Here is a 27358-nt window from a genome sequence, read left to right as displayed (position 1 = left end):
TCGTCATCACAATGGATGAGTCACGCCTGCAATGCAACGTCTTGTAAACATCTATGTCATTGTAATCATGTGTTGACGTGCATTCTTCCTGCATTAACCCATGTTTCACTTAAAATGAGTTATGAACAATTGCTTGCTGAACTAGTCACTTCCAGATTCTAGAACCTAGCCTTATCTAATCTTCAGGGGCGGCTTTCGAAGAGGGGCTGCGGAGCTGCAGCACCCCCAGACATTTGTGGCTCTTGTCTCGTTTTATGTTGTGAAAAACATTTAATTTACAGTCTCTATTTAGCGGCTCAAATTTTTTTTTTAAATTTCGCTCTCAATAACATGCACGCAATCGTTAGTGAAGTCACTTCCTCCCCTGGTGCTGCCACACCGAAACCAGAGACAAGGACTATAGGGTGAAGCCACTTCCTCCTCTGGAGCTGCCAGTCTCGTCTCGGATGCTTTGCGCGTTAGTTTTACTCCTCCTCCCTGCTGCCCCTTGCCATGAATCCAGAGTTTCCAGGCGCTGCAGAATTTGCAGCAGTTTGTCAGTAGCGCGCAGTTTTAAATACATTTTCTTTAATGTTGTGAATATAACAAGTGCAAAAATGTTTAATTCTGTACAATATTTACAGTTTATTCAGTTCAGTACCTTAACAATTCAGGAGAAATGTGAAATTAAGTGCCCATCAGTTGAATCTCATAATGGAAAGAGCCGCCAAACAAAATACAAAGGCTCGCATATTTTTTGATAATTTATCCAGTATCCCTGCTTTCTTCTCTCGATCTTCACACAGTCTGTATTAGATTAATGTATTTCAAAGACAATTCCATCAGCTGGGGCAACAAGATGGATTTAAAATAAGAACAGTAAATGTTGTTCATGAGAAGGAGCCATTGCTAGTATGTTTTCAAACCATAATGGAATCTGAAACATCTAACATCACAATAAATGAGGCAAGCGCCCTAGTGCGTACTCTTGAATATCCTGAATTCAATTTCTGGCTCAGTTATTTTTTCATTTATTGATGTATCATACAACCAAATACAACATCGCCAGTTAGATATTTCTAAGGTTCAAATCTGCAAATAAAAATTAAATTATGATTTATTTAACGACACTCACAACTGCAGGGATTATATCAGCGTCGCCGGTGTGCTGGAATTTTGTCCGCAGGATTCTTTTAAATGCCATTAAATCTTCTAACATGATCCTGTCTCATTCAAACACAACTTACAAGATAAGGCGCATGGAAATAATCTTTAAATAAAGTAAGTTGCTTGGTTTATTTTTGTACGCAGCCCCCCTTAATTCAATGCCCATGAGCCGCCACTGCTAATCTTGGAATTTTATCCCTCACAGGACTGATTTTACTTTATTAAAGATTTCAAGATTCTCCCCCCCCCCCAAAAATTAGACTTTTTTTTTTTACCAAAGGTATAATTTATATAATATTATATTTCAATTTGATATGACTTTGCAGTAACTAAAATAAATTCTGTTATGGAGGTTTTCAGGTATCAGTAGTCGTTTCCTTCAAGCTACTCCTTTTCATTTTGTTTAGGGTGAATCCGAGTTGGTTTTTGGTTTTAATGTTGAATACGAGATGGTTTTGCTTCAATTTTTTTAGCCGAGTATGCTAGTATTTTATTTATAAGTGTATTGTTTTGTATTTTTTTTTTGGGGCAGTGGTCTGTTGGCCGATTTTGATTGGTTGAAATTTAAACCATCTGAATTTTCAGTCTTGAATGTTAATTCCCATTCACAATAAAAATTAAACATAACCGTAACATAAACACAGAAGTTTGCGGCCAGCTTACCAAATGGGATCATTCACAATGATTCACATAAACACTGACATTAACATTGCCGTTAGACGTTAACATGAAGTTTGCAAGCTCCAAACTTTCATGCTTATGCTTACGTGATTTGCAAACAGAACACAATCGTGGAGCGCTGAAGTATACAACAGAATATGAGGAAATGGCGTCATTGTTATGTTTCCATGGTTACCAAGTATCTTTGCGGTTGTGTTTATGTTCCCATCGTGAATGATGGTATGACTTCTTGATTTTACTGTAATGTTTACATTTTTAAGTTAACGCTCTCGTTATGAGTGACTAGTTGGCCGGGATCCGACGGAATAAGCGCCATCTTAAATCACAAAGTGATTTACGCATATCTCATATATATTATTTTAATGTACCGAAGTACATATGATATTTCTATGCAAATATTCTGCGTCATCATACGATGAAAGAGTAATGGAACGGAGAAAAATTCTCTCCAGCACCGGGATTTGAAGCTGGGTTTTCAGCTCTACGTGCTGATGCTTTATCCACTAAGCCACACCGGATACCCACCCCGGCGTCGGACAGAATTGTCTCAGATTAAGTTCCAACTCTTGGGTTCCCTCTAGTGGCCGCCCTCTACACTAGTCACTCATAACGAGTGCACCTCAGCACATGTGTGGACTTTAGTCCTACGTTCATAGACATCTATGATGTAGTGTAGAGGGCGGCCACTAGAGGGAACCCAAGAGTTGGAACTTAATCTCAGACAATTCTGTCCGACGCTGGGGTGGGTATCCGGTGTGGCTTAGTGGATAAAGCATCAGCACGTAGAGCTGAAAACCCGGGTTCAAATCCCGGTGCCGGAGAGAGTTTTTTCCATTCCATTACTCTTTCATCGTATTCTTTATATGATCATGCAAATGCATAAAAATAGAATTAACAGTCATTCATTATACGAATATATAGAAACGTGGAATTGATTGTGGGGTTATAAAATGCGATTTACTAATTATACAGTTTGATTTTAGCACTGATTCAAACATTTCACTCTACTGAATAAAAGAAAGGAATATTTCAGAAATGCGACATGAAGTTAACAAGTTTTAAGAAGAAACAAGAAGTCGCAAAATTCTGAATGAACAATTCAGTAACGGTACCTAATTGCTGAAATTTCTCTCTTATGAAGACAATCTGGGAAATCTTGGCCTTGCAAACACTTAAAGCTATGGTTTTTGCAATCACAGAGAACAGAAACTGAACTTACAATGTGATCCCTGCTCCTCCCCATGGATGGAGCGTTCTGTGGTTGTTCCTGTGGTGGTTATGTCGATCATGTCGTCGTCTGAACTCAATGACACAGTGCGAATCTGCTGCCCATTTTCGAGCTGAGAACAAAAAATTGTCTATTACAAGAATGCATTAAACATGGATACCTCATTTTATTATTTATTAACATTATATTCCTTTACTAGATTTCTAAGAATCAGTTTTTTAATTAAAGAATAGTCCATTTTAAATCTTGCGTACACTACTTTTAACACTTGAATATAAGTAATTGATTAACTAGCGGACTTACTCGTGTTAATTATGTAAGTCTGTGCGGCTTACAGCTGTTTCGGTGCATCATCACACCAACTTCAGAGCCTACTAGATCTCGGCGTCATCTCGAACTTCTCTGCCTGTTACTGTATGTGGGTGCGTTTGATTGTTGAAAGATGGTGTCAAATAGTGTGTGTGTTCTGAAATTGATCTGTATGTTGAGAATTTGATCAGGGTGTGTTTTAGTGTGTTTGTATATTTCATATTGTTCTAGTGTGTTGAGTTTTTGGTTCTTGGATTGTATGTGTAGGATTTCCATGTCAGCATTTATGTTATTGTATGTATGGTTAGCATTGGTTATGTGATCGGCGTATGTAGATGTATTGTGTCCTCTGGTTATTGCTTTAATGTGTTCTTTGTAGCGTGTTTGGAATGATCTGCCTGTCTGTCCAATGTACAACTTGTCGCAACTATTACATGTGAGTTTGTATACACCTGTGTGGTCGTATTTATTTGTTTGTGTTTTTTGTGTGTTGAATGTATTTCTGCTTTCTGAATGAAGATGCGATCTTATGTGTGCTTTTGTTTTCATATGTTAGTGTGATGTATTTCTTGTGTTCTTGTGTTTGTGTTGTATTTTGCGTGTTTTTGTGTTTCTTAAGTTTTTGTTTTGTCTTTCTTATGATGTTGTCTATTATGTTTGGATTGTATCCGTTTTCTTGTGCTATGTATTTGATTGTGTTCACTTCTTCATTGTAGTGTTGTTGGCTCATGGGTATGTTCAGTAATCTGTGTACCATTGTCCTGAATGCAGCATGTTTGTGTTGTATGCGGTGGTTAGATGTGTTGTGTATGTGTGTGGTGGTGGTGGTTGTTGGTTTTCTGTATATTTTGAAGGTGTGTTTGTTGTCAATTTTTGTTATGGTGATGTCTAGGAAATTTATGGAGTAGTTGTTTTCAAGTTCCAATGTGTATTGGAGTTTTGGATGTAATTTGTTTATGTATTGGCGTAGTTTGTGTGCACCCACATAACAGGCAGAGAAGTTCGAGGTGACGCCGAGATCTAGTAGGCTCTGAAGATGGTTGACGATGCACCGAAACAGCTGTAAGCCACACAGACTTACATAATTAACACGAGTAAGTCCACTAGTTAATCAATTACTTAAAGAATAGTGGTCTAGTGGTTGTCATTATTGCCATTAATCAGAGGTTCGCAGGTTCAAATCACGCCAAGGGCTTTCTATGCAGTTTCCTTGGTGTTACTCCTTGCTCCACATCAAGTTTTGTTGTTGTAATGCAGCAATTTTCACAAAGTAACTTTCCTACCATAAGAAATAGTACAGCATTCACTCTTGAAGCATTATCTGAAGAAATATTTCGTAAATTTCAATGCATTACAATAAAGAGTAATAAACTGAACTTTATCAAGATTCCATTGTTATGTTACAAATCTATGAATCACTGCTTTGTTTCAGACCATAAAGTATTCGTGCACGAACATAAAAGGTTAGAATCACGTAAAAAACAAATACAGTATTTGAATGTCAGGAATACACAAAACTTTTCCAAACAAAATAATATTTCTCACGAAACTTGTATGGTTTTTGCTAATTTTACATTACATTTTATTTATCTACACACCGTCAATGAAACATAATTTTGAAATCATTGCCTGAATGAGCGACTGATATGATTTAATGACTGGCCAACTAGAACAATTCTGTGAAGGACACTGGCGTAAGCTGAGTGACCAATGGAACGTCTGCATGAGTGATGGACTGTTATGGTTATACGAATGAATTAATTTATAATTAATGGCATAACAGATTCAGTAATAGATATAATTTAATAGGCGACACACTGGAATAGCTGAATTGAGTGGCAGGCAGGAATGGATGAAATAATTGGCAGACTGAAATGGTTGAATTCAGGGCAGGCAGCGACAGTTGAATTCAGTGGCAGACTGGAATGAATGGAGTGGCAGGCTGGAATCGCAGAATTGAATGGCAGACTGGAATGGTTGTATTGAGTGGCAGGTATAAATGGTTGAATTCAGTGGCAGACTGGAATGGTTGAATTCAGTGGCAGACTGGAATGGCTGAATTGAGTGGCAGGCAGGAATGCTTGAATTGAGGGGAAGACTGGAATGTTTGAATTCAGTGGCAGGCTAGAATGGATGAAATAATTGGCAGACTGAAATGGTTGAATTCAGGGCAGGCAGCGAAAGTTGAATTCAGTGGCAGACTGGAATGAATGGAGTGGCAGGCTGGAATCGCAGAATTGAATGGCAGACTGGAATGGTTGTATTGAGTGGCAGATATAAATGGTTGAATTCAGTGGCAGACTGGAATGGTTGAATTCAGTGGCAGACTGGAATGGTTGAATTCAGTGGCAGACTGGAATGGTTGAATTCAGTGGCAGACTGGAATGGTTGAATTCAGTGGCAGGCAGGAATGCTTGAATTGAGGGGAAGACTGGAATGGTTGAATTCAGTGGCAGACTGGAATGGTTGAATTCAGTGGCAGACTGGAATGGTTGAATTCAGTGGCAGACTGGAATGGTTGAATTAAGTGGCAGATTGGAATGTTTGAATTGAGTGGCAGACTGGAATGGTTGAATTGAGTGGCAGGCAGGAATTGTTGAATTGAGTGGCAGATTGGAATGGTTGAATTCAGTGGCAGAATGGAATGGTTGAATTCAGTGGCAGACTAGAATGGTTGAATTTAGTGGCAGCCAGAAATGGTTGAATTCAGTGGTAGGCAGGAATGGTTGAATTGAGTGGCAGGCAGGAATTGTTGAATTGAGTGGCAGACTGGAATGGTTGGATTCAGTGGCAGGCAGGAATGGTTGAATTCAGTGGCAGACTGTAATAGATGGATTGAGTGGCAGGCAGGAATAGTTGAACTGAGTGGCAGGCAGGAATAGTTGAAATGAGTGGCAGACTGGAATGGATGAATTGAATGGCAGACTGGAATTCCTGAATTGAGTGGCAGGCAGGAATGGCTGAATTCAGTGCCAGACTAGAATGGTTGAATTGAGTGGCGGACTGCAATGGTTGAATTGAGTCGCAGGCAGGATGGTTGAATTCAGTGGCAGACTGGAATGATTGAATTGAGTGGCAGACTGGAATGGTTGAATTGAATGGCAGACTGGAACAATTGGATTCAGTGGCAGACTGGAACGGTTTGGATTCAGTGGCAGGCTGGAATGGTTGAATTCATGGCAGACTAGAATGGTTGAATTCAGTGGCAGACTGGAATAGTTGAATTGAATGGCGGACTGCAATGGTTGCATTGAGTCGCAGGCAGGATGGTTGAATTCAGTGGCAGACTGGAATGGTTGAATTGAGTGGCAGGCTGGAACGGTTGAATTCGGTGGCAGACTGGAACGGTTTGGATTCAGTGGCAGGCTGGAATGGTTGAATTCAGTGGCAGACTGGAATGGTTTGGATTCAGTGGCAGGCTGAAACGGCTGAATTCGGTGGCAGATTGGAGTGGCTAAATTGAGTGGCACGGGTTAGTATTGATACTTAATACAAGACAGAAATATTCATGCAGCATTATTGAATGTCATAAATTCACTTAAAGAATAGAAGGCGTGAGAAATTAGGTACTTCTTTAATTTGGCATTAAATAATCTACTTTGATTTTTTACATTCATAGGGAGGCTATAAGAAATGTTTATTGCCATATAGGCCTAACGCACTACTTTTTGATAGCATGACAGACTTTCCGATGGAGTATGAAAATAATTGTTCTGACGAGTATTTATACTACGAACTATTTAATGAGCTTTCATGATCACATAGTGGAAGTTTATTAATGAAAAAATATACTGACAAGCCATGGGCATTATTTGTGTTTTTTTTAAATGGTTCTACACAATTCTCTAGATATGGCACCTACTATTATTCTAATTACTCTTTTTTGTAATAGAAATATACTGTTACTATCTGTGGAATTTCCCCAGAATATTATTCCAAAACTCATTACCGAGTGGAAGTATGCTAAGTATATTGTTTTTAAGATATTGATATTTACTATCTTTTGCATACATGTCCGTGATTTAAAAAAAGAGTTATTTATTAAAGTAGGCTATGTATTTCTTTAAAATCATATTTTATAGACACCCTATATTGTGTCATTGTCAACTACATTGATTGCTGACTATTTCTTATCAATTCTTTTGTAATTTAATTCTAAAGTTATTACAGATCAACAGTGAATGGCTAACAGACTGTAACATATTAACTTTGAAAAGGAATGGTATATCAGAAGGATGTATCAATAAATTTTGCGTTATTACAATATTTCAATCGAATCAATTTACATTTGAAAACATTTGAAGATTACAATGGACATGAGAAAGAATCAAACGAAAGTACTTTGTTAAGAGTAGACGAGGATAGGAAAAATCATTCCATATTTATATGGCTCTAATGTAAACTTGTTTTGCTAATACGTTCTGTTGGCTTGATGCCCACTTAAGGATATAAAAAGATACTTTACCCTTTCTAGTTCAATTTCAAGAGCTGGCAACTTGGTATATTTATAATTCATGAAGGCGCATATCACTTGTACCCACAAATGGATTAACCACAAAATCTACGTACGATAATTTATCAGGAGACAACAATAAGCGGAAATATAACACAAATTCATGAGCACAGACACGTAACACTGCAGTTCACTGCGCCCTCACCGGTGATATCACTAGTACTGGCTTTCCCCATTTTTCCTTCAAAGGACAACCATAAGAATGATAATCCTGTATTTATATCTTTTCAATTTATCAGTAAGCCTCCGTGTAGTCAAGACTACAATCTTATCTGGAGGCTTATTTGAAATAATGTTTCAATATTTACTAGAAGGTCGTCTTTTATCTAGAGTTGCAAGTCTATCTAAAGCTAGGTTTGCCCCTATACTAACAGATGTTAATGACTAGGGACCAGATTTTTTTGTAATTACATATTATATTCCTTTCAACCTAACCGTATATAAATAATGAATCTTTGTGAATCTTGTAATTACAATTAATATATTAAAATTTCATACTACATATTCTTACATATTTAGCCCACATTACATATTATGACTTGGTATTACATAAATCTACATATTTAGGGGTTTTATTCATTTTTACTTCTCTAAAAGGAAAAAAAAAAAAAAAAAAAAAAATCTGCTGGGAAAGTTTACAATTTGAAATACACAGATTTAAAAAGCCTTGTTTACCTCCCCAAGAAAGGATATATTTCGGGATGAAACATAACGTCCTTAGTTCCAGGAAGTAATAGAGGCACTCACCCCATACCGTCACTGTAAATATGAGTGAACAAAAGGCAACCTTTCTCATATAACTACCTTGTATTGTAAAATCACTCAGAAAGTAGCGTTGCTTTCATGCGATGGAGTGGGACGAGGACGATGTGATTTGTCTCGAACTATAATTGTTCTGCACACGTCTTATCAAGCCGTTCCCATGCAATTTGCAACCTTACCCATCCTCTTCCTAATCCTGCCAGGGAAAACCCGTGTCAAGTCTGACATGAGCCGCAATAAAGTAGCCGACTTTTGAAAAGAAGCTGAGTAAAGGAACAAATTGGAAAGATATTGAAAGATTAAAATAAATAGCTTTTCAGGTTATTGCCTGACCTCTTTACTTTCAATTTAGTAGACCTATACGGAAATGGGATTTTCCAAGCAATTAGAAAGTATGGTTCTCGGCTGGAATAATCCTAACCTTCTGAATGAGACAAGAATGTCACTTTTCAAACACATTATGTAAATGCCTATTGTTTGAGGTTTTAGTAGGTACTTTGTTTCTTACAGGGAGCAGCTAAAATGCATATGTCTGCATCTCCTCTTATTTTCTCCTAATCCAGTAAAGCGAAACAGTACTTGCAGTACTGTTATGTCATTCATTTCACTCAGTTCTCTAGTTTTAGTACTTACAGTATAAAGTGCAAGTGAGTTTATCTACTGCTTTTAACTAACTAAAATGGCCCCTGTATCTTCAACCCTAACGACAAAAACAAAATCATGGACTGCGATGGACGAAGCTTTCACTACAGATGGAAAAATAGTAATGTGTCAAGTGTGCAGTAAAAAAGTCGTGTGCTCTATGGAATCACAACTGGAGAGTTTTACCTATCCTATTCCTGCCAGATATTGATATATAAAATATTTTAATGATTTTACATATTTTGGTACATATTCAGCTTATTTTTCTTACATAAATATGTACATATTTCACACCTTGATATTACATAAAAATCCGGTCCCTATTAATGACTGCTTTCTCGATTTTAGACCAACTAGATTTAGTTTTCTTCGGTTTCCACCTTTGCATTATTCATCTCATTCTCATTATACTAATAATAATAATAATAATAATAATAATAATAATAATAATAATAATAATGTTTGCATTTATCCACACTGCAAATGAGTAAGTTATATACCTGGTGGCAGTGGTAACTAATTACAATCAATAATGACAATTAATAATAAACACAACTATTTTTTTTAGTAGGGTATTTTACGATGCTTTATCAACATCTTCGGTTATTTAGCATCTGAATGAGATGGAGGTGATAATGCCGGTGAAATGAGTCCGGGGTCCAGCACCGAAAGTTACCCAGCATTTGCTCATATTGGGTTGAGGGAAAACCCCGGAAAAAACCTCAACCAGGTAACTTGCCCCGACCTGGAATCGAACCCGGGCCACCTGGTTTCGCGGCCAAAACACAATTAATAAAAAATACAATTACTAATAATAATAATAATAATAATAATAATAACAATAATAATAACAACAATATTGCTGGCTGATATGTACAACTATTATCAGTAGGGGGCGGATATTGATGAAAAGTCATCTTATTTTTCACATTAAGATGATGCCTATTAATATATAAATCCTTTCTATGTTAATATCAATAGAAAAAATTAATTTCTTATATTCCATTTTTTTACGTTCCTGAACTAAAAGGTCATTTTTACATTTTTTCGGAATTTTTGGTCATTTTTAATGTTTTGAATAACTTTTAGATCATTTTGAATACATTTTACTTCCTTCTTTACATATAGGCCTGTTAAATCTTTTCTAAGCAAACAGATCAGTAGTAGGCACTACCAGTAATTACCTAATGAATAAATGAACGGTAACAGTGAAGTTTGAGTTTTACAGTTCGGAACAAACTCTAAAGTCCATCCCTCATTCCACTGAAGGCTTCACTTCACACAACAGAAGTAATATAAAATGCTTGACAACAGCTTAGTTTAAGTGGGGGCTTTGACCGCTAAGTTATTGTTCTTTTTTGGTACAAGGGTGTCTATAGAATTTATGTTTGGAAGGGGGCAAATTTTCATAATTTCCTGGACAATAGGACGTTGTGTCTCCATTATGGTTCGGAAGGGATGTACTATAGTAGAAAATATTTTTAACACAAAGACTGCAAGAATGCACGCTGCGCCCACAATTTGTTTTGTCATTTACACTCCCCATCTGGAAGGTCTGTTAAGAAAAGTGAAGAGCAGAAGTAAGACTGGAGAATGCTGGGTTTGCAGTGAAAGACCTGCCCTTGGGCAGAACATTATGAATGAATGAATGAATACTGTACAACCCTATTAATACGCTCATTACGGGTATGTGACCTTAAAGCGTAATAAGTGGGACAACACTATAAACGAGAAGTGATTTATGTGGAAAACAATTTAGACACCATTTCATAAGAAACATATTATACTGTGCATTACTTGCAGTGCAAAATTTCATACGAAAAAAAAAAAATTGTTTGCCATGTGCTTGTGCTGCTATTATGAATGATATTTTCTATGGGGTTCAAGAAAGTACAGAAAACTTAACTTGATACACAGCTAGGGGTCAATGTTACTTATGTCCCGCCCACTATAGAGACATAGGCCAATTTTACACATACAGTAGAACTTGGTTATAGCAACCTCGTTTTGTGCAACATCTCGCCTATAACGTAAAATACTCTGTGGTCCCAACTAATTCCCCATAAGACGTATGCTTTTCTACCTTGCTTAATACAACAAACGTATATGCGTCTACCTCGCTTATAACGTCATTTTCAACCTCAGTTTGGAATACGATATTCTAAGAACCAAAGTATTTTAAGAAATATTTTGTTGAAATCTGCAACCTGGCAAATGCTGTCACAGACCTCTGGAATGCAGGCAGATTCCCCATCCCATTAGAACCCGCCCAAATTCATGCAATATTAATGGTACCTGCATGCAGTCAGTTTCAACAGGAAGTTTTCACTAACTGCACGCATTTTAACGCAGTATGGTCACTAAAAGAAGTGAGTGGCGCTTTAAAGGCCATTAGAATTTCGAACATGTTCTATGAAGCTAGGGGAGGGAGCAGTTAAATTGCAACTGAAATAATGAACATAAAACGTAATTTAGAAAGTGTGTATTGGACAAGTAGGAGACAATAGAGTAAAATGACTGATTGATTACTTCGTAAGTAAAGAAGTTTGGTGAGTAATGGACAGACTGTTTTAATGCAGAATACTGTATTTATAGTTATACGTGTATAACACACAAGTATAGGATTAAAAGTGAACACAAAAATCTAAAATAAGCCTAATTAAGTTTGTTATTTTTTATTTTCCACCTCACTACACTGATAATATGAATCTCTGTTACTACGACACTCGTTTATAACAACGTAATTTTTAAGGTCCCTTGGATGTCATTATAACCAAGTTCTACTGTATATTTAGTATAACTTGTTGCTTCTTTGACAGGTTAGGTTTGGTTAGTTTAGGTTTTTGTTATAGCCTACCTTGCATATACGATTATAGCGCAACATTGGCAGTGATAAAAGTGAAATATTCGTTCAGTGGGCATTAGATACTCTACATTCACCAAGCTAGGAGCAACACTAATGTACTTTTTCACTTTAAACAGAGATTTCCGCTCTGTCATTTTGCACTACAAACTTACTGCACATTCCACAGAATTCAAAGGATAACTAAATTTTACAGAAAGAACAGGAATGTATTGATAGAGAGACTTTGATACAAAGGAAAGTACTGGTAAGTACAATTTCCGACAGCGCCCATCGGAAGGTTTCTTCTTGCACTCGTGGTACAATGATCTTCATTACAGTAACATTTTTTACCATGCTTTAAAACATTACAAGTTTCTCAATTTATACGGAATTTTTTACTCATTTCCAACCCCCAAAAAGGCACTACAAGCGGGAGTTGGAAGTGTTACAAAAGGGTAAAATTATGCAGGATTATGTATGAAATGTTCTAGGACCATATAAAACGAGCATAATGAAAGATACAGTGTTATAAGCAGGGGCCTGTTTCTCAAAAATACTAGTTCAGTAGTTCACCAGTTACTAGTTACCAGAGTATATTTCACCAGCTCTAGTAGATTCTGTTTCTCAAACTATTTCACCCGTCTAGTAACTTGTGACAATTTTTCACTAGTCACATGATCTCTTTCATTAGGCAACTGATTGAGTTCATTTGTTTATAGTCATTGGTAGGTATTGTTATTTGAGGTTAGGAGGCTAAGTTGTTTGTGTTTTGGTTCTTACTTCTCTCTTCTCTTGAAATTCCACCAATTGAAAGCAAATTAACTATACTCAGTATGATTAATGACTCAAAGGATATATCATTCGGTGCGTTTTCAAGCATAATAACAAAAATGATAAAGTAAACGTATGGACAAAAAAATTTGTAATATGTGAGGCTATGGAACTGATACTTAAGAACAAAGATTATGCATACGTTAGGGACACTTATTGGCCCAACATTAAGAAAGCAACTTTGACGAGTACCAATTCAAGTTCACAGTATCATAATATAAACACATTATGTAGCTAGTGGGTCTACTGGCGACATGAATGCCACTTATGACTTGAAAAATTCGCCAATTTTTTTTTTTCAGTTTTACGTTTGATCTATTCATAAATTAGTGTCGTTTTGTATTTAATTTGTAGGCTAAAGTTGACAATGTCAGAAGAACTGGCAGTGGAGGAGGAAAGCCAGCAAAAATTACTGCAGTTGATGAATTGGTATCAGATTATTAGGAAAAAAATTCTGTATGTGTTGCTGGTCTAGGGCAGAAAAACCAGATGACATTGGAAAATAATCAACATCCCGATTTGTAGAGCAATTTGTATTTGAAGCTTTGCTGATAATGCATGACCTATTTGTTTGTCTTGTCATGGCAGGTCCCACTATATTTAACAACTCTCCAAGCTTTTCAGCACTTTATTTAAACCATTCATTATATTTAAACAATGCTCCCGTAAAGGAATAATAATTGTTCCTTCTCGATATAGTTTTAGCTCTTCTCACAACAACTTCTTCACTACTTCAATCGGAATCACTAAACCACATATATTTAAAAAAAATAACTACAATATTTTGTTTTGATTCTCTGAGAAAGATTGCCACTGGTAACTGATAATATAGAAATCACCAGTCTTTAGAGTCTTGTAGGAATATTCCTGTTGAATACTAGTATAATCAACTAGATTAGCATTTTGAGAAACAGAATCTCTTATGAACTGGTGAAATCGACCAATATTACTAGTCTGTGAACTGGTAACTACTACTTTACCCTTGTAGTTTCTAGAAACACAGACTTGTAAAATAAACTAATATTACTACTGTACACACTGGTATTACTAGTCCGTAAGTTTTGAGAAACAGGCCCCTGGAGCATATTAATGAGGTTTTACTGCCTTTATCATTTCAGTGATGTTACGAATTTCGAGAAGGCAATCCGACACTACTTAATGGAAATATTACTTATTCAAATAAAACAGAAGTACTAATTCCTTGAATTTTTTTAATAATGCGACCACCTCAGTTATATCATAACTCTCATACAAAGAACAAAGGCTAGATCTATACAGGTGTGTGCTAGAGGAGACTCGCGAGCCCTTTGTGTTTGTCCCGAGCCCTCTGTTAGGGAGGGTGATGGGTGAAATTTCTATTTTCTACATTTCTTCAAGCTACAACCTTGATTTTTTGTATACATAATCATGGTGTGATAGATAATAATGTGGTGAACTTTCATTTCTGTAAGTCGATTAGTTTCTGAGTTAGCAAAATTATTTTGCAAAATTTGCATATTTCAAAATGAAATGTGTCGCTCAATTTTTCAGTAAAATAGGCCTCTTTGAATTTTTTTTTTTTTTGCAAGACCAGTGGCATATTTAGAAAAACATCAAGCATTAGTTTTCCTATACACATGAACATAATTTAGGCCTACCAGTTTCAAGATTTAACATATTAATGACATGGTATGGCAAACATTACTTCCGAGACAACTGTGTATGGGATTTTAACTAGCTTTAAAAAAATAGTGTTGATGTAGTGCAATTCTTTTAATTGAAGAAGAATTGGCAAAACTACTCCAGTCATATTACAAGGCCTATTTTAACTTCTATAGGAAAATGATAATACGCTTATGTCTTGTTTTTAGTACGTACCGATATTTCAATCAAACCAGGATATTGGCCTATGCCTATATGTAATAAATATTTACAATAATTTATAAATTAAATACTTGTGCTGTAGTTAATGTGTATATTCTTTAAATAAGTTTAACTGTAACAAAATAATCTGTTCTGTAAAAATGTTTCATTGGTCTACAGAAAATTACGGATTGTAAGAGTTAGGCCTACGAATTATTACAAATAATAAAAATGAATGCAGTTTTGATCTACATTAGGCATAACAAACATTAAATTGTGACAGACAAGATTGTCACATGATTCAATAAACGCCCATTGTACTTCGGAATTGTGCTACACTAGGCATTATAAAGGGCTATTACCTGATCACCAACTGCTTGATAGGATGCAGGATAACTCATTGGAATCGATGCATGGCCTCTCAGAGGATCCTTTTCCATGATTTTAAGCACAGGAAAATCTAAAAAGTAAAAAATTCATTCACAATATGTAATAACAAAAAAGAAAGCAAAGTGACATCGCGGACAGATATGGCGTCTCATTTTGTTGCAGACGACATGTCAAGTCCTCTTTAGTTACACCAGTAATTAATATTCAAACAAACTCACCATTTTTGACGAATTATTGTTCTATAAAGAAGAAAAACGAAACTTTATGGCGTCTGCAAATCAATGCAGTGACTAATACGATAATGAAATATCACTTTTGACTTAATTATTTTTATTTCCCTACCCGATACGATACCCGAATGAAACTGATCATATGTTCCTTATTAGAGTCAAAGCAGGTATTATGAAAACAACACACACCACAAAATGTTCATTAGGCACTCATAAACATATAATTAGTTAAACACAAATAATATGTAACACATATATGGTCATTTTAACGTTAGACCACAAAAAATTAGTAAATATTAACACAGTCAATAGAATGACGTAGCCGGAGACACGCAGAGAGTGCAAGCAAGGTGTTTCCGTAGCTGTCATCTATGGTTTAGGAACATTCCAAAGTTAATAGACATTTCTGCCGCCAGACTTCGCACTATACGGCTTAGTATGGCGGTAATATGACGCAATTTCGTTGTGGTATGAATATTGGTATTTCCAGTGACGACACCAGCGCGGAGTTTTGGTCGGCTGGAGCTAGTGATCTCAAAATACAGAGCTCACTGGCTGGAACCCACCCAACGAGTTATTTACCCACCCTTCAGCCCCTCCAACATAGGGTTGCCAACTGCCCCAATTTTGTCGTGATCGGCCCTACACTTTTGTACCTGTCCCTATATGACGGGACGCCCAAATGTCCTTACTTTTCTGTTTTTAGGTTACAAACTGAGTCTTCTTAAGGTTTTACGTCAAATAATATTTATAATAATGTTAGTAATATCTATTTTCTTTTTCTTTAAAATTCTACAGTTGGTCATCTTGATAACTGTTTAAATTTACAAACGGAAGAACGAGCAACAATGTGTTCGTGTTTCTGTTTCAAAGAAATCAAGTCACTGCAGTTCGTTTTTCATTGTCACCAGTGTTGCCAACAGCTGTTCATATTATAATCTCGCTAGATGACTTTCGAAAATCCTCGATTTTCTAACAAAAATCTCTAGATTTTAATGCGTATTTATTATTATTCAATTTTATAATAATAATAATAATAATAATAATAATAATAATAATAATAATAATAATAATAATCATCATCATCATCATCAAAATTATTGTGTATTGTTGATCAATTTCACGAAACAGTAATAGTTTAAAATAGTGCGTAATAATGACTGAAATGACTCCGTAATGCGCTTTCCAAAAGTAGGTCTCTATGAAGAACTTCTTTGATTCAATTCAATATAAAGGACATTAAAGTCAAGGCATGGCATCAATTTTTATCTCCTCTCTGCCCGTTGAGCTATTGTTATTGGCTTGTTGATCATCCTCAAAACGGACAGTGGAATCAAGAATGAGGCTTCTTTGATTCCGAGTCAGGATTTTATGTAATTACATATTCTGTTTCTATATATGTATCTATAAGAAAAGCTAAAACGTCGGCGAATTACTTCAAAGGGATCATTATTCCGAAATTTTAAGTTACATATGTTTACACATTATGTTGCATAATAAATATTTTTGCATATATTACATATTTTACATATTTTGAAGGGTATTACATATTTTGACACTTTTTTTTACCAATTTTGCCTCCATTTAATTCATAAGTTATACTCTTACGTTTGAATATTGTTTATAAAGTTTGTCCCTTCGTCTTTAATGCATAAAAATAATTTAATAAATGAAAATAACTTATTGTAAAAAAATGGACATCTCTTTGTCATACCCTAGATCATATATGTAACATATATGATCTAGGGTCATACTAACAGTTTGTGTATCCCTTAAGAAGTAACGCTAAAGTAGGAAGAAGTGCTAATGTGAAGGGTGGGTCATTGTACTGCTACTGCGGTGAAGGACAGAGGGTATGACCGTTTGGGACAAACACCCCCAATCAGTTGCTCTGAAATAAAACGGTAGTTCTTTCAGTTTTCTTTAGGAGCTTATTCTGACATCAGGTGATACAGCTAGCTAGTCTACTGCTACGGCGCCATCTCACCCACCCAAGTTAAAAGATTGGATTTCAATTGACGTTGCCTTTACTAGTGATGGTAAAATCGTGCTGTGCAAAATGTGTGACAAAAGCATTGGGTGCTCCATGAAATCACAATTAGAACAGCATTTAAAAACTGAACTTCATTTGAGAAATAAGAAAACGTGCTCCGTCGTAAAAGAAAATTCTTATACAAGTGGTGCTGGAACCTTCTTCGTCTCCTACCAGTGAATTTAATAATGATTTGTGCATGACAAAGTTGCAGTAAACATACCATGTTATAAACTTGTAGTGCCGAAATTTCAACCATTCCTACGCAAATACTGCAACTTCAGTAGGCTATTCCAGATGAATCAACACTCAGGAAAAATTATTTGAACTACTGCTATACTGACACGATGTAAACGTTAAGAGCTGAACATGGAGGTTCTGACTACAGTTCACGAGGTCCCGAGTTCGATTCCCGGTTAGAACACAGGAATTTTTCCTTAAAGGGGAATGTTCCTGTCTTCGTTCATGGAAATTAGATTAGGCTTAGATTTAAGACCTCTCCTGGCACATCATCATCATAATCATCATCATCATCATCATCATCATCATCATCATCATCATGACCTCTCCTGGCACTCCATAATCATCATCATCATCATCATCATCATCATCATCATCATCATCATCGGGACAGAGTAACTCTTCTTTCCTCAGAAGTGGGCCAGGAGAGAAGACCAGAAATGTCAAATGACAACCTGGTGGCATTGGTAAAAAAATCGTCTGTGAGACCGAAAGTTTCTCCAAGTTTCTTCCTCTTGAAATCTAAGTGTTGGGATTCTCTGAATGTATAATGCAAGTCGAAGGAACCTCTAGATTCTCGTAATCGTTTCAATATTATCCTTATTTCAAAATGAGGAGAGACGTTGTGTGATGCCCAACCGGGTTGAATAAGAGGAAAATGCTGAGCGAGTGACGTGCCACTACCCGAGGCCAGTAAATTCGAAGAAAACAGTGCCTTCACACCAGTCTGGTATACGAGCGCCTTCCGCGTAGCAGGCCAGGACAGGGGCATTAGAGATTCCAAGAAAGAATTTCATTGCCGTATGCAGCTCACTTAAAAATTTGTAGAAATAACAAAGTGATTAATTGAGAAAGTTATCTGACCTGTCTCGCAAAAAGAAACAGTCTTTTGTTACTGCATTGTGTTGCTAGGCTACATTGGACGGTGTCTCCAGCGAATAGGTATTATACAGAATGGACACTGAGCGAATTTTCCTGTGTTTTGTTTCTCTGTGCGCCAGCGTATAGTTCCACTTTCAAGCGCTAGAGGTTAGTGTAATCGAGCATACGCTAAGATAATAATTGAGAATAGAATTGAGACACAGGATCCAAACATCGCCTACCTTATTGCATAATCCAGTAACGCTTTGCTTCAAATAAATTCAAGTTAACAGCTTTTCCTTATTTCTCAGTGACAAACTTGTTGTAATAATAATATTTTATATTTTAGATATCAAATTATATTATAAAATAATATAATACGTTATAAAATTAAGTATCGAATTCGTTTAATATTTGTATATAATATGGTTTTACTTCTCGTAAGAGTTTTGTTTTTCCATTTTCAGCGCTATCAAATCATTACATATTTTAATTGTTGTTGGAGTCAACGTCTCAACTCTCATTATAAAGGAACTCTAGAGTCTAGACATTACAGTTAATGACGGATTTATTATTTTATGGATTCAATTTATTTTATTTGAGTACATAATGTACCTATATGTATTAATTATATGTGTTATATTTCCGCTGTGTCGACTGCTAGCTGGTGTGATGTCAGCGCCAACTCTAGGGAGAAAGCAGAATCTCACGCTTTAGCTGGCTTGAAGGTCATTGAAATCAGTCCGGCTACATCAAAGGTACCGACGCGAAGTGTCCATTTTTTATAATCCCTATTCGCTGGTGTCTCTGTATAGTGAGGATCACGTAAGAGTAGTTCCTAAAAGTCTAATTTGGCCGTCTCTTCAGTGTTGCCAGATATCACCAAAGAGGGTAAAATCACAATGCTACGTACTGAAATAATAATAATAATAATAATAATAATAATAATAATAATAATAATAATAAAGTGTTAACAATAAGAAAATAGTCTTCCTTATTTACCACATCTCATCTTTATGTTGCGACATGTTTCCTAATTGGTTTAATAATTTATTTATGAAATAATATATTTTTCTCCTGGACTTCTCGCATATTATGTTAGTAATTAGGATTAGTATGATCTAATATTATAATTTATTTTATGCTCGACCATGCCAAAATGTAGTAATTATACACCTGGTAGCAGTCCTTTAATGCATGTCATTAAAGTACACCTACTCATTAAAGTTCAGGTGTTCAGCCAATGACAAGTCAGCTTTCTACCGTTATATCGATTATTCTCGGATATGCAATCGAAAGACAATTAACGAAAAGTGACGGAGGCTGGAAATCCAATACTGTCGCAGAAGGTTATGTTCTGTTACTATAATAATTAGCGTTAATTGTAAATTCAAATAAATTCAATTTGTCATCTCGTTTTTCAATTCTAAATCAATTTCCAGGTTATATCAGAGTAATCTTCATCTTATTCTCTGCCAAGGTCAATGACATTCGGCCTGGGAAAAAATCAATACTTTCGCGTCTGCGCACATCTGACAATTCAGGTCAGTTCGCACATAACCATAATTTTGAATACTTTCAAGTTAGAAATATGGTCGACCATAAAAAGTCGTATGAAACTTGCCTATAATGGTAATTAAGACGCTCGTATGAAAATTATGAAACTCGCTTGCGCTCGTTTCATAAACAATCATACTTGCGTCTTAATTACTACCATTATAGGTTCGTTGCATAACGTACTATTATCAGGCAACATGAAATTTATTGCTTTGAGTAAAGAGTTTACGATTCACGAGATCTAACCTAAAAATCTATTTACTTACTTGCATTTTCATCAGTTTGCTTTACTGTAAACCGAAATCACTGCTGCCAACATAACAGTTAGAAAATAACTGCCAGTTGTAATATTTGTCAGTACCCGAAATTCGAAACGAAGTTGTTAAAAGAAAATTCAACCTGAGAATTAGAAAATCACTATAATCCGATAGCATATTTAGTAGCCGTGGAAAAATTGTTAGGTTTCACCCTTAAACCCGAGTCACACGGGGATAGTTTACAGGAGTCAAGTACTTGCAGCCTCTAAACTTGATGCTATATGTGTGATCACACGGAGACAATAAACTTGAAACCATGCTTGAAAAAAAGCGCGCGCTGAAAGTGTTGTATTCATAGTGGTGTTTGAATTCTTGTATTCTGTTACAGTTAATAAAAATCAGTAGTGAACTGGCATTTTTAGTTTGGTGAAACTGAAGATGCCACCAGCACATATTCAATCATGTGTGCAGCTAATTGGCGCCTTGTTATTGTATGAATTACAAAATATTCTTGAAAAAAAGGAAAAGAGAACATGGGTTAAGAAATGGATTCGTAGAAGAATTATGCACGGCGCATCTAATACCTTGTTGAAAGAATTAGCTGAAGAAGATCCTGCAGAATACAGGAAGCATCTCAGAATGAGTCCTGTTTTAAGGGTTTTTTTTTTAACTTTTTCGAACCACTTCTACGTCTATGTTTTCGAAACCTTGTTCCATGAGTTCATTGACTAGTTTCTGGAAAAATAATTCCCGCTTGTTTTTATTGAGGTATTCTTTGTCACGTATATTCCTTACAAGTTCATACTTCTCATACACTTCCAAAAACTTTATGATATCGTTGGAATTCCACTTAGGGGCACTCATTATTAATTATTATTAATTTACTTCGACAATAGGCCTAAAGGTACGGTCACACGTCGCTACTTTTGCAGCGCAACTTTTGTACTGCAGCTGCAAAAGTTGCGTGTCGTGTTGTATTGTATTGTATTGTATTTATTAACATTCCATGGTATTCATACATGCTTACAGCTAGAATATGGAAGAAGTCAAAAAACTTAATACTATTATAAAATCTTAATTTATAGTCACAGTCTAGATGAAATATATACAGACGAGATTTACAATATAGTCTACTAGTACAACACATAGTTTTAGTTAGTTCACACGTAAGCCAAAAGTAGCGCGCTGTGTGAAATACCACATTCAGTATTCCCAATGTAACACACATAACAATTTCCCTCTTCTTACCGCTTAAGCGCGACATTCATTTTACTGCTTTAGGCTTTTAACATATTATTTTTAGAGACGTTTAACATAGTAATAATTATAAATTGGAAACTTACCACTGCAATTTCACCTAAATTGCAATGTTAATTATTGTTTTTAAATATTTGCAAAAATTAAGTAAAGTCTACTACTCCACGAAACTTATTGCATTCCTGATACAAGTAACATTAAGGAAGCCGTGAAAAAATCAACGAGATTCCAGATGCCGATGTTATTACTGCAATATGTTATAGAAATAATATTGTTAAAATATTAAAATGAAAAATAAATCATTACATAACCTTACCGTTTGTTTTAAGCAGTGATATAATTTATCTATCTTAGGTTATGATGTATATATATATATATATATATATATATATATATATATATATATATATATATCAATTTGTTTTATTAGATTTATTTTTTTGTTTATTTATACCAGCACACATAAATAATAATGCCTTAAATAATGCATGTGTTAATAAATGAAAAAAAGCTAAAACAGAAAACCCTATAGATAAAATACTCATTATTAAACCGGAATTAAAATTTTTAGTTGATTAGCTACTGTATATGGTTCACAATTATCTTCGCATTTATAGACTGGGGGAAAAAAAAGACAGACGTAAATCACGGCCTGCTGGGGTATAGTAAACACAGAAAACATTTTACAGCAACAATGTTGAAGAATGTTGGTGCTCCGAAGTTGGCGTCATTAAACAGAAACCAACATGGAGATTTCATTGCAACTAATTAGAAATTCGTCTTTCAGGTATGTAATAAACGATCTTCGCACAAAATAATGTACGATACACGAGCGGTATGTTTGTTTTCATGTTCTCGGAAATTAAAAAAAGCTCAACTACGTTTCGCTTTTTCAATCTTTTCCTCGAACATGAAAACGTCAACATACCGCTCTTGTAACGTATATTACTATTGTGGTTATGTTCGCATTATTAATAAACTCATGCGAAAGCTTACTTATCTATTATTTGCTTTTCTTTCGTATCTAGTATTCAGAAATTTACATTATTTTTACTATAAAGCTTTTAAAAACGCCTACATACTTAAATGATAACCAACAGTATATTCACATAATCAATGTTGGCAACCCTCCTGTTTGGAACTACGCTACGGAAAATTTAAAAAATGAATTATATCGTCAGCAATTACGCTCAGACTGTGTTGTGCATTTAATAACTGTTACAAATAATTTATTTCCATCACATTTAACATTAAAATATATCCAAACAATAAAAGTATCATTGGCACATTTGGGTGGTAACACTGGTTGCAACCGCAGCAAAAGTTTCAACAAAACCGATATCAAAAATGCTGCGGCTGCAACCCTGAGAACCCTGTTCACACGTCGCTACTTTTAAGTTGCGCGCAGCATGGAAAAGTAGCGGGCAGCAGGTTCGGCAGCCGCTACTTTTCGGGTTGCACCGTTGTTCACACGTCACAGTACGAGAGTTGCGCAGTTTTTTGTACTGCAGCGCTGCAAAAGTAGCGACGTGTGACCATACCTTAAAACTACAAACTTTCTACTTGTCAAGTTGCTACAAGTTCGCATTCACACGCGGGAAGTGGTGGAGTCAAGTTGGTCACGTGACGGGAAAGTGGACACAAAAGTTGACGGGTCGTCAACTCAAATTCTGCTTGACCGCCAAGTCACAACTTGACTGTCTCGACCATATCACACGGGGAAAGTTGAAGGAAAGTCGACTTGCTCAAAGCACTTGACTCCCGTAAACTATCTCCGTGTGAATCAGCCTTTACGGTAGTAAGGTAACCCGGACTACACATTTCTTCAGTGTCGCAAATGCAGAAGTTTTTCCGTTAGTTCTAGGATCCTTCGTGTTAGTTTAGAGGTCAAGTTTATCAAATTTGTATTGTTGATGTAGGAATTTAGTCGTTGTTTTAAACCTCACAGAGCAACCAGCGTTATCTCAGGTGGTAGAGCGTGTGCGTGCTGACCCAAATTTGCACTCGGACGTGGATTCGATTCCCGTTTGGGCTGATTACCTGGTCCTGTTTTTTCCGAGGTTTTCCCCAACTGTAAAGCGAATGTCAGGTAATCTATGACAAATTCCCGGCCTCATCTCGCCGTCACAAATCCCATCGACGGTAAATAACTATCATCCAACTAATATAACGGTAATAAGTGGTAAACATGATCTCGCAACCGTTCTATTTGGCGTACGCTACTCACTTTAGCTCCCCAAATTCATCACGATGAGTCGATGATGAATGGACACCGGTCCCAGACACTGGCCGAAATTTGAAGAGAAAATTTCTTTCTCATGAGGACTCGTGTTAGCCACCGGCGTAGCTCTGTCGGCTAAGGCGCTTGCCTGCCGATCGGGAGTTGCGGTCGGGCGCGGGTTCGATTCCCGCTTTGGCTGATTACCTGGTTGGGTTTTTTCCGAGGTTTTTTCCCAACCATAAGACAAATATCAGGTACTCTATGGCAAATCCTCGGCCTCATCTCGCCAAATGTCATCTCGCTATCACCAATTCCATCGACGCTAAATAACCTCGTAGTTGATACAGCGCCGTTAAATAACCAAGTAAAAAAAAAAAGGACTCGTGTTGCTACTGCAAGGTATGTCGCCTTCGCTCACGAGGCCACAGCGCGGAACTGTAGCAAGCATGGAGCTATTTCTTTTTATATTTGTCTGTGAATTCATTACCAATTCTCTTGTTAGAAAACCTTTTCGAAGATCGTTCTTATGCGCTACAAATTTCAGTTGCACTCATTGCGAGTCCCGAACATATTTTAGTAACATTCACCTGATTGTGTTGACCTCGGTAGCGTAGTCGGTATAGCGCTGGCCTTCTGTGCTCGAGGTTGCGGGTTCGATCCCGGCCCAGGTCGATGGCATTTAAGTGAATAATTTCGAGGGAAAAATGTTCCGGGGCCGGGTATCGAACCCGGGACCTTTGGTTAAACGTAGCAACGCTCTCCCAACTTAGCTACCCGGGAACTCTACCAGACACCGATCCAATTTTTCCCTCTATATCCACAGACCTCAAAGTGGGCTGACAACCGTCAAGCAACCAACATTGAGTGCACACTAACTCTGTATGACTTAAATTGTGGTTTTCTGTTACGTACAGTGACGTGTATTATGCAAATCAAGCTTTCAGGTCTAACTCCCTGTAAAGTTAATTTGAATAATTTCGAGGGAAAAATTGTTCCGGGGCCGGGTATCGAACCCGGGACCTTTGGTTAAACGTACCAACGCTCTCCCAACTGAGCTACCCAGGAACTCTACCCGACACCGATCCAAGTGTGTTTAGATGCGACAGGCTCATGTCAGTAGATTTACTGGCATTTGTAAAAGAACTCCTGCGGGACAAAATTCCGGCACACCGGCGACGCAGATATAACCTCTACAGTTCCGAGCGTCGTTAAATAAACCATAATTAAAAAAAAATCACCTGATTGTCACGTTTCTGACCACAGGTTTTGTAAGCGCAAACTTCACACACTGTGCAAATAGCCTATTTAATGTCAAATACAAACAAATTACCACTAGTTGAAGGCAAGACCTTGTGAACAGGTTGCACACGTTTGTTACGTGATAGTGTGGACCTACCTGTGTCTGCTGGGAGTCACGGTGCAATATCCTGGAGCTCTGCAGCACTCAACGATCAGCTCGTGCGGGGATCACATGCCTCGCCATCTGCATAAGCTGGTGATTTAACTGGGACGTCTGCAACCTGCAAACGTAACATTCTGTAAGCGGCTTTAACCGTTGTCATGCGATGTCGGAGGCGCTGTGACGTATTAAGACGTCACATCTCTGTGAAACCTTTATCATTACATTACGTCAAGATAATGCGGGAACTCAGGCCTTCCGAGATAGAGGAGTTTTGTGTCAGCATTATGGAAAGCATCAATCACTATAGCTAAGCAATGCCCGAATCAGCAGTTGATGTTGGTCTTTGAGCTGTAGAAGAAATGTGCCACAGACCTACGTCTCACCCTAACCAAAATTTAGGCTTTTTTACCGATCCAGATTTCATACTACACAGACTTCACAAGGCAGTCGTGTTTCTTTCACCACACGATAACTTTTAATCGGTTCGAATGCCACAAAAAATAAATAAATAAATAAAAGGTATTTAGTACGATTGAATGTATGTTCCAAGCTGAACGAAATAGTAAACAGTGAATGTGCCTAAGATTATAATTTCACTTTATATACGGGGTGGTTCAAAACCTGTGCGACAAACTCTGAGGGGTGATGGATCTAACAATAAGGAACCCTTTTTGTTAAACAACTTATGGGCTATTCCATATGAAATCGATTAGTAAAAAAGCTCGCATTTTTTTTAATTCTCTAATTTTTTCCCTACTTATACAAGGTGCCGAGGAGAGTGCATTAAAAAAATATACTATCGAAAGTCAAACGGTTTTCGTATTGTTGAGCGACAAATTTAGCGTATTTTATAAAAACAAGCCTCTTTCAGCGCTCAGAACTCTGGAACCATTTACTGGAGAACATTGAACAAGAGCTCATTTTAAAGCTGACATTTGGTAGGTTATGTTAAGAAGTAATCCTTATTTTTACTATACACAGAGAGACAGATAATCTGATTTTAGGCTTTTTGCTCATTTGTAAAAATGTAAAAAAAAAATATTGAGAAAAAACCTTGCATTATTAAGAGGGATTCGGCATTGTTTGCTTAGTGTCACGGCAATAAGTTTCGAGGGTATTAAATAGATTATTTTCACACGCCTAGACTTGAAAGGCGCAAAACAGCACGCACTGGCCGAGAGATGAAGATAAGCGAGCGCTGGGCATCATTTTACTCCTGTGTTTATGAAAACCTGTGATAAAGCTAGCATAGCCATAGATTGCTAGACGACACATTACGTATTTATGTCTCCTGGCCTTGCTTGTCTCGGCTAGCTCCCTCCTCACAGTCAGCTGGTTAGTTCACGCGCGTACCATTTATTTTCTTTATTTGATATTTTCAATATTTTCTCATCAACGTGCCATCAGTAAAAAATATATGTTTATTTGTACTTTCAATGCGGAATCCAATTATATATTTTTAAAATATTTTTTTCCTTGACAAAGGCGTCTTAATGAGGAAAAATCTAAATTTCTCCATTTCCATAGAAAGTAAGAAAATCTGTTTATATGTCAATATAAACTTTAATTTCTCAGCATCAAAATAAACCATGATTTTGATCATTGGATGAAAGGGTTTCGGAGCTACAACAGTTTAAAGTTGCTAATTTTATGAAAATACGATAAATTTAAATATGTTTAATTTAAACACTATGAAGTTCTGATGCCTCAAACTTTGCACAAAGCATTGTATCACAGTTCTCTACGTACAAAAAAATGTCATTGTATTTAGAAATTGTAAGGTCAATTTTCTCTATATTTCGGTCGATTTGAGATGGGATAGCTCATATGTTCCAAGCTGAACAAAATAATAAACAGTGAATGTGCCTAAGATTATAATTTCACTTCATATACAGGGTGATTTAAAATCTGTGCGACAAACTCTGAGGGATGATAGATCCAACAATAAGGAACCCTTTTTGTTAAACAACTTGTCTTTTGACGCGTCGTTTCGAAGTTACCGTTGGAAATGTTTTTGCGAGGTCGTACATCACTGTATACGAATGTGTGCACTGGCAACAACTTCTACAGTATGAAGTGTCGGATATCCAGTGTTGTAGATAGGTCGATGTT

At 36.5% G+C, this 27358-nt stretch overlaps 1 protein-coding gene across 11 annotated transcripts in view; it reads right to left on the bottom strand.

Annotated features, from left to right (window-relative positions):
* The window catches only part of ClC-c (chloride channel protein 3), a 137326-nt gene that overhangs the window by 71827 nt on the left and 38141 nt on the right, over positions 1–27358 (bottom strand). For 4 of the 11 annotated variants that reach the window (XM_069844933.1, XM_069844935.1, XM_069844934.1 and 1 more), the window contains exons 2-4: positions 25241–25364; positions 15162–15259; positions 3047–3167 (exon numbers count right to left, since the gene is read on the bottom strand). In XM_069844933.1, the coding sequence (XP_069701034.1) occupies positions 3047–3167; positions 15162–15239 (199 nt within the window). In that variant the 5' untranslated portion in view covers positions 15240–15259; positions 25241–25364. Of the gene's footprint in view, positions 1–3046; positions 3168–7829; positions 8026–15161; positions 15260–15407; positions 15788–25240; positions 25365–27358 lie in introns of those variants that run through there. The other 7 variants (XM_069844936.1, XM_069844931.1, XM_069844937.1 and 4 more) reach the window with 4 other exon arrangements.

Source organism: Periplaneta americana, chromosome 14 (assembly GCF_040183065.1).
Source record: "Periplaneta americana isolate PAMFEO1 chromosome 14, P.americana_PAMFEO1_priV1, whole genome shotgun sequence".
Taxonomy (NCBI): Eukaryota; Metazoa; Arthropoda; class Insecta; order Blattodea; family Blattidae; genus Periplaneta; species Periplaneta americana.
Note: the sequence above shows the minus strand (reverse complement) of the source record. Positions and strands in the feature narration are given on the sequence as shown.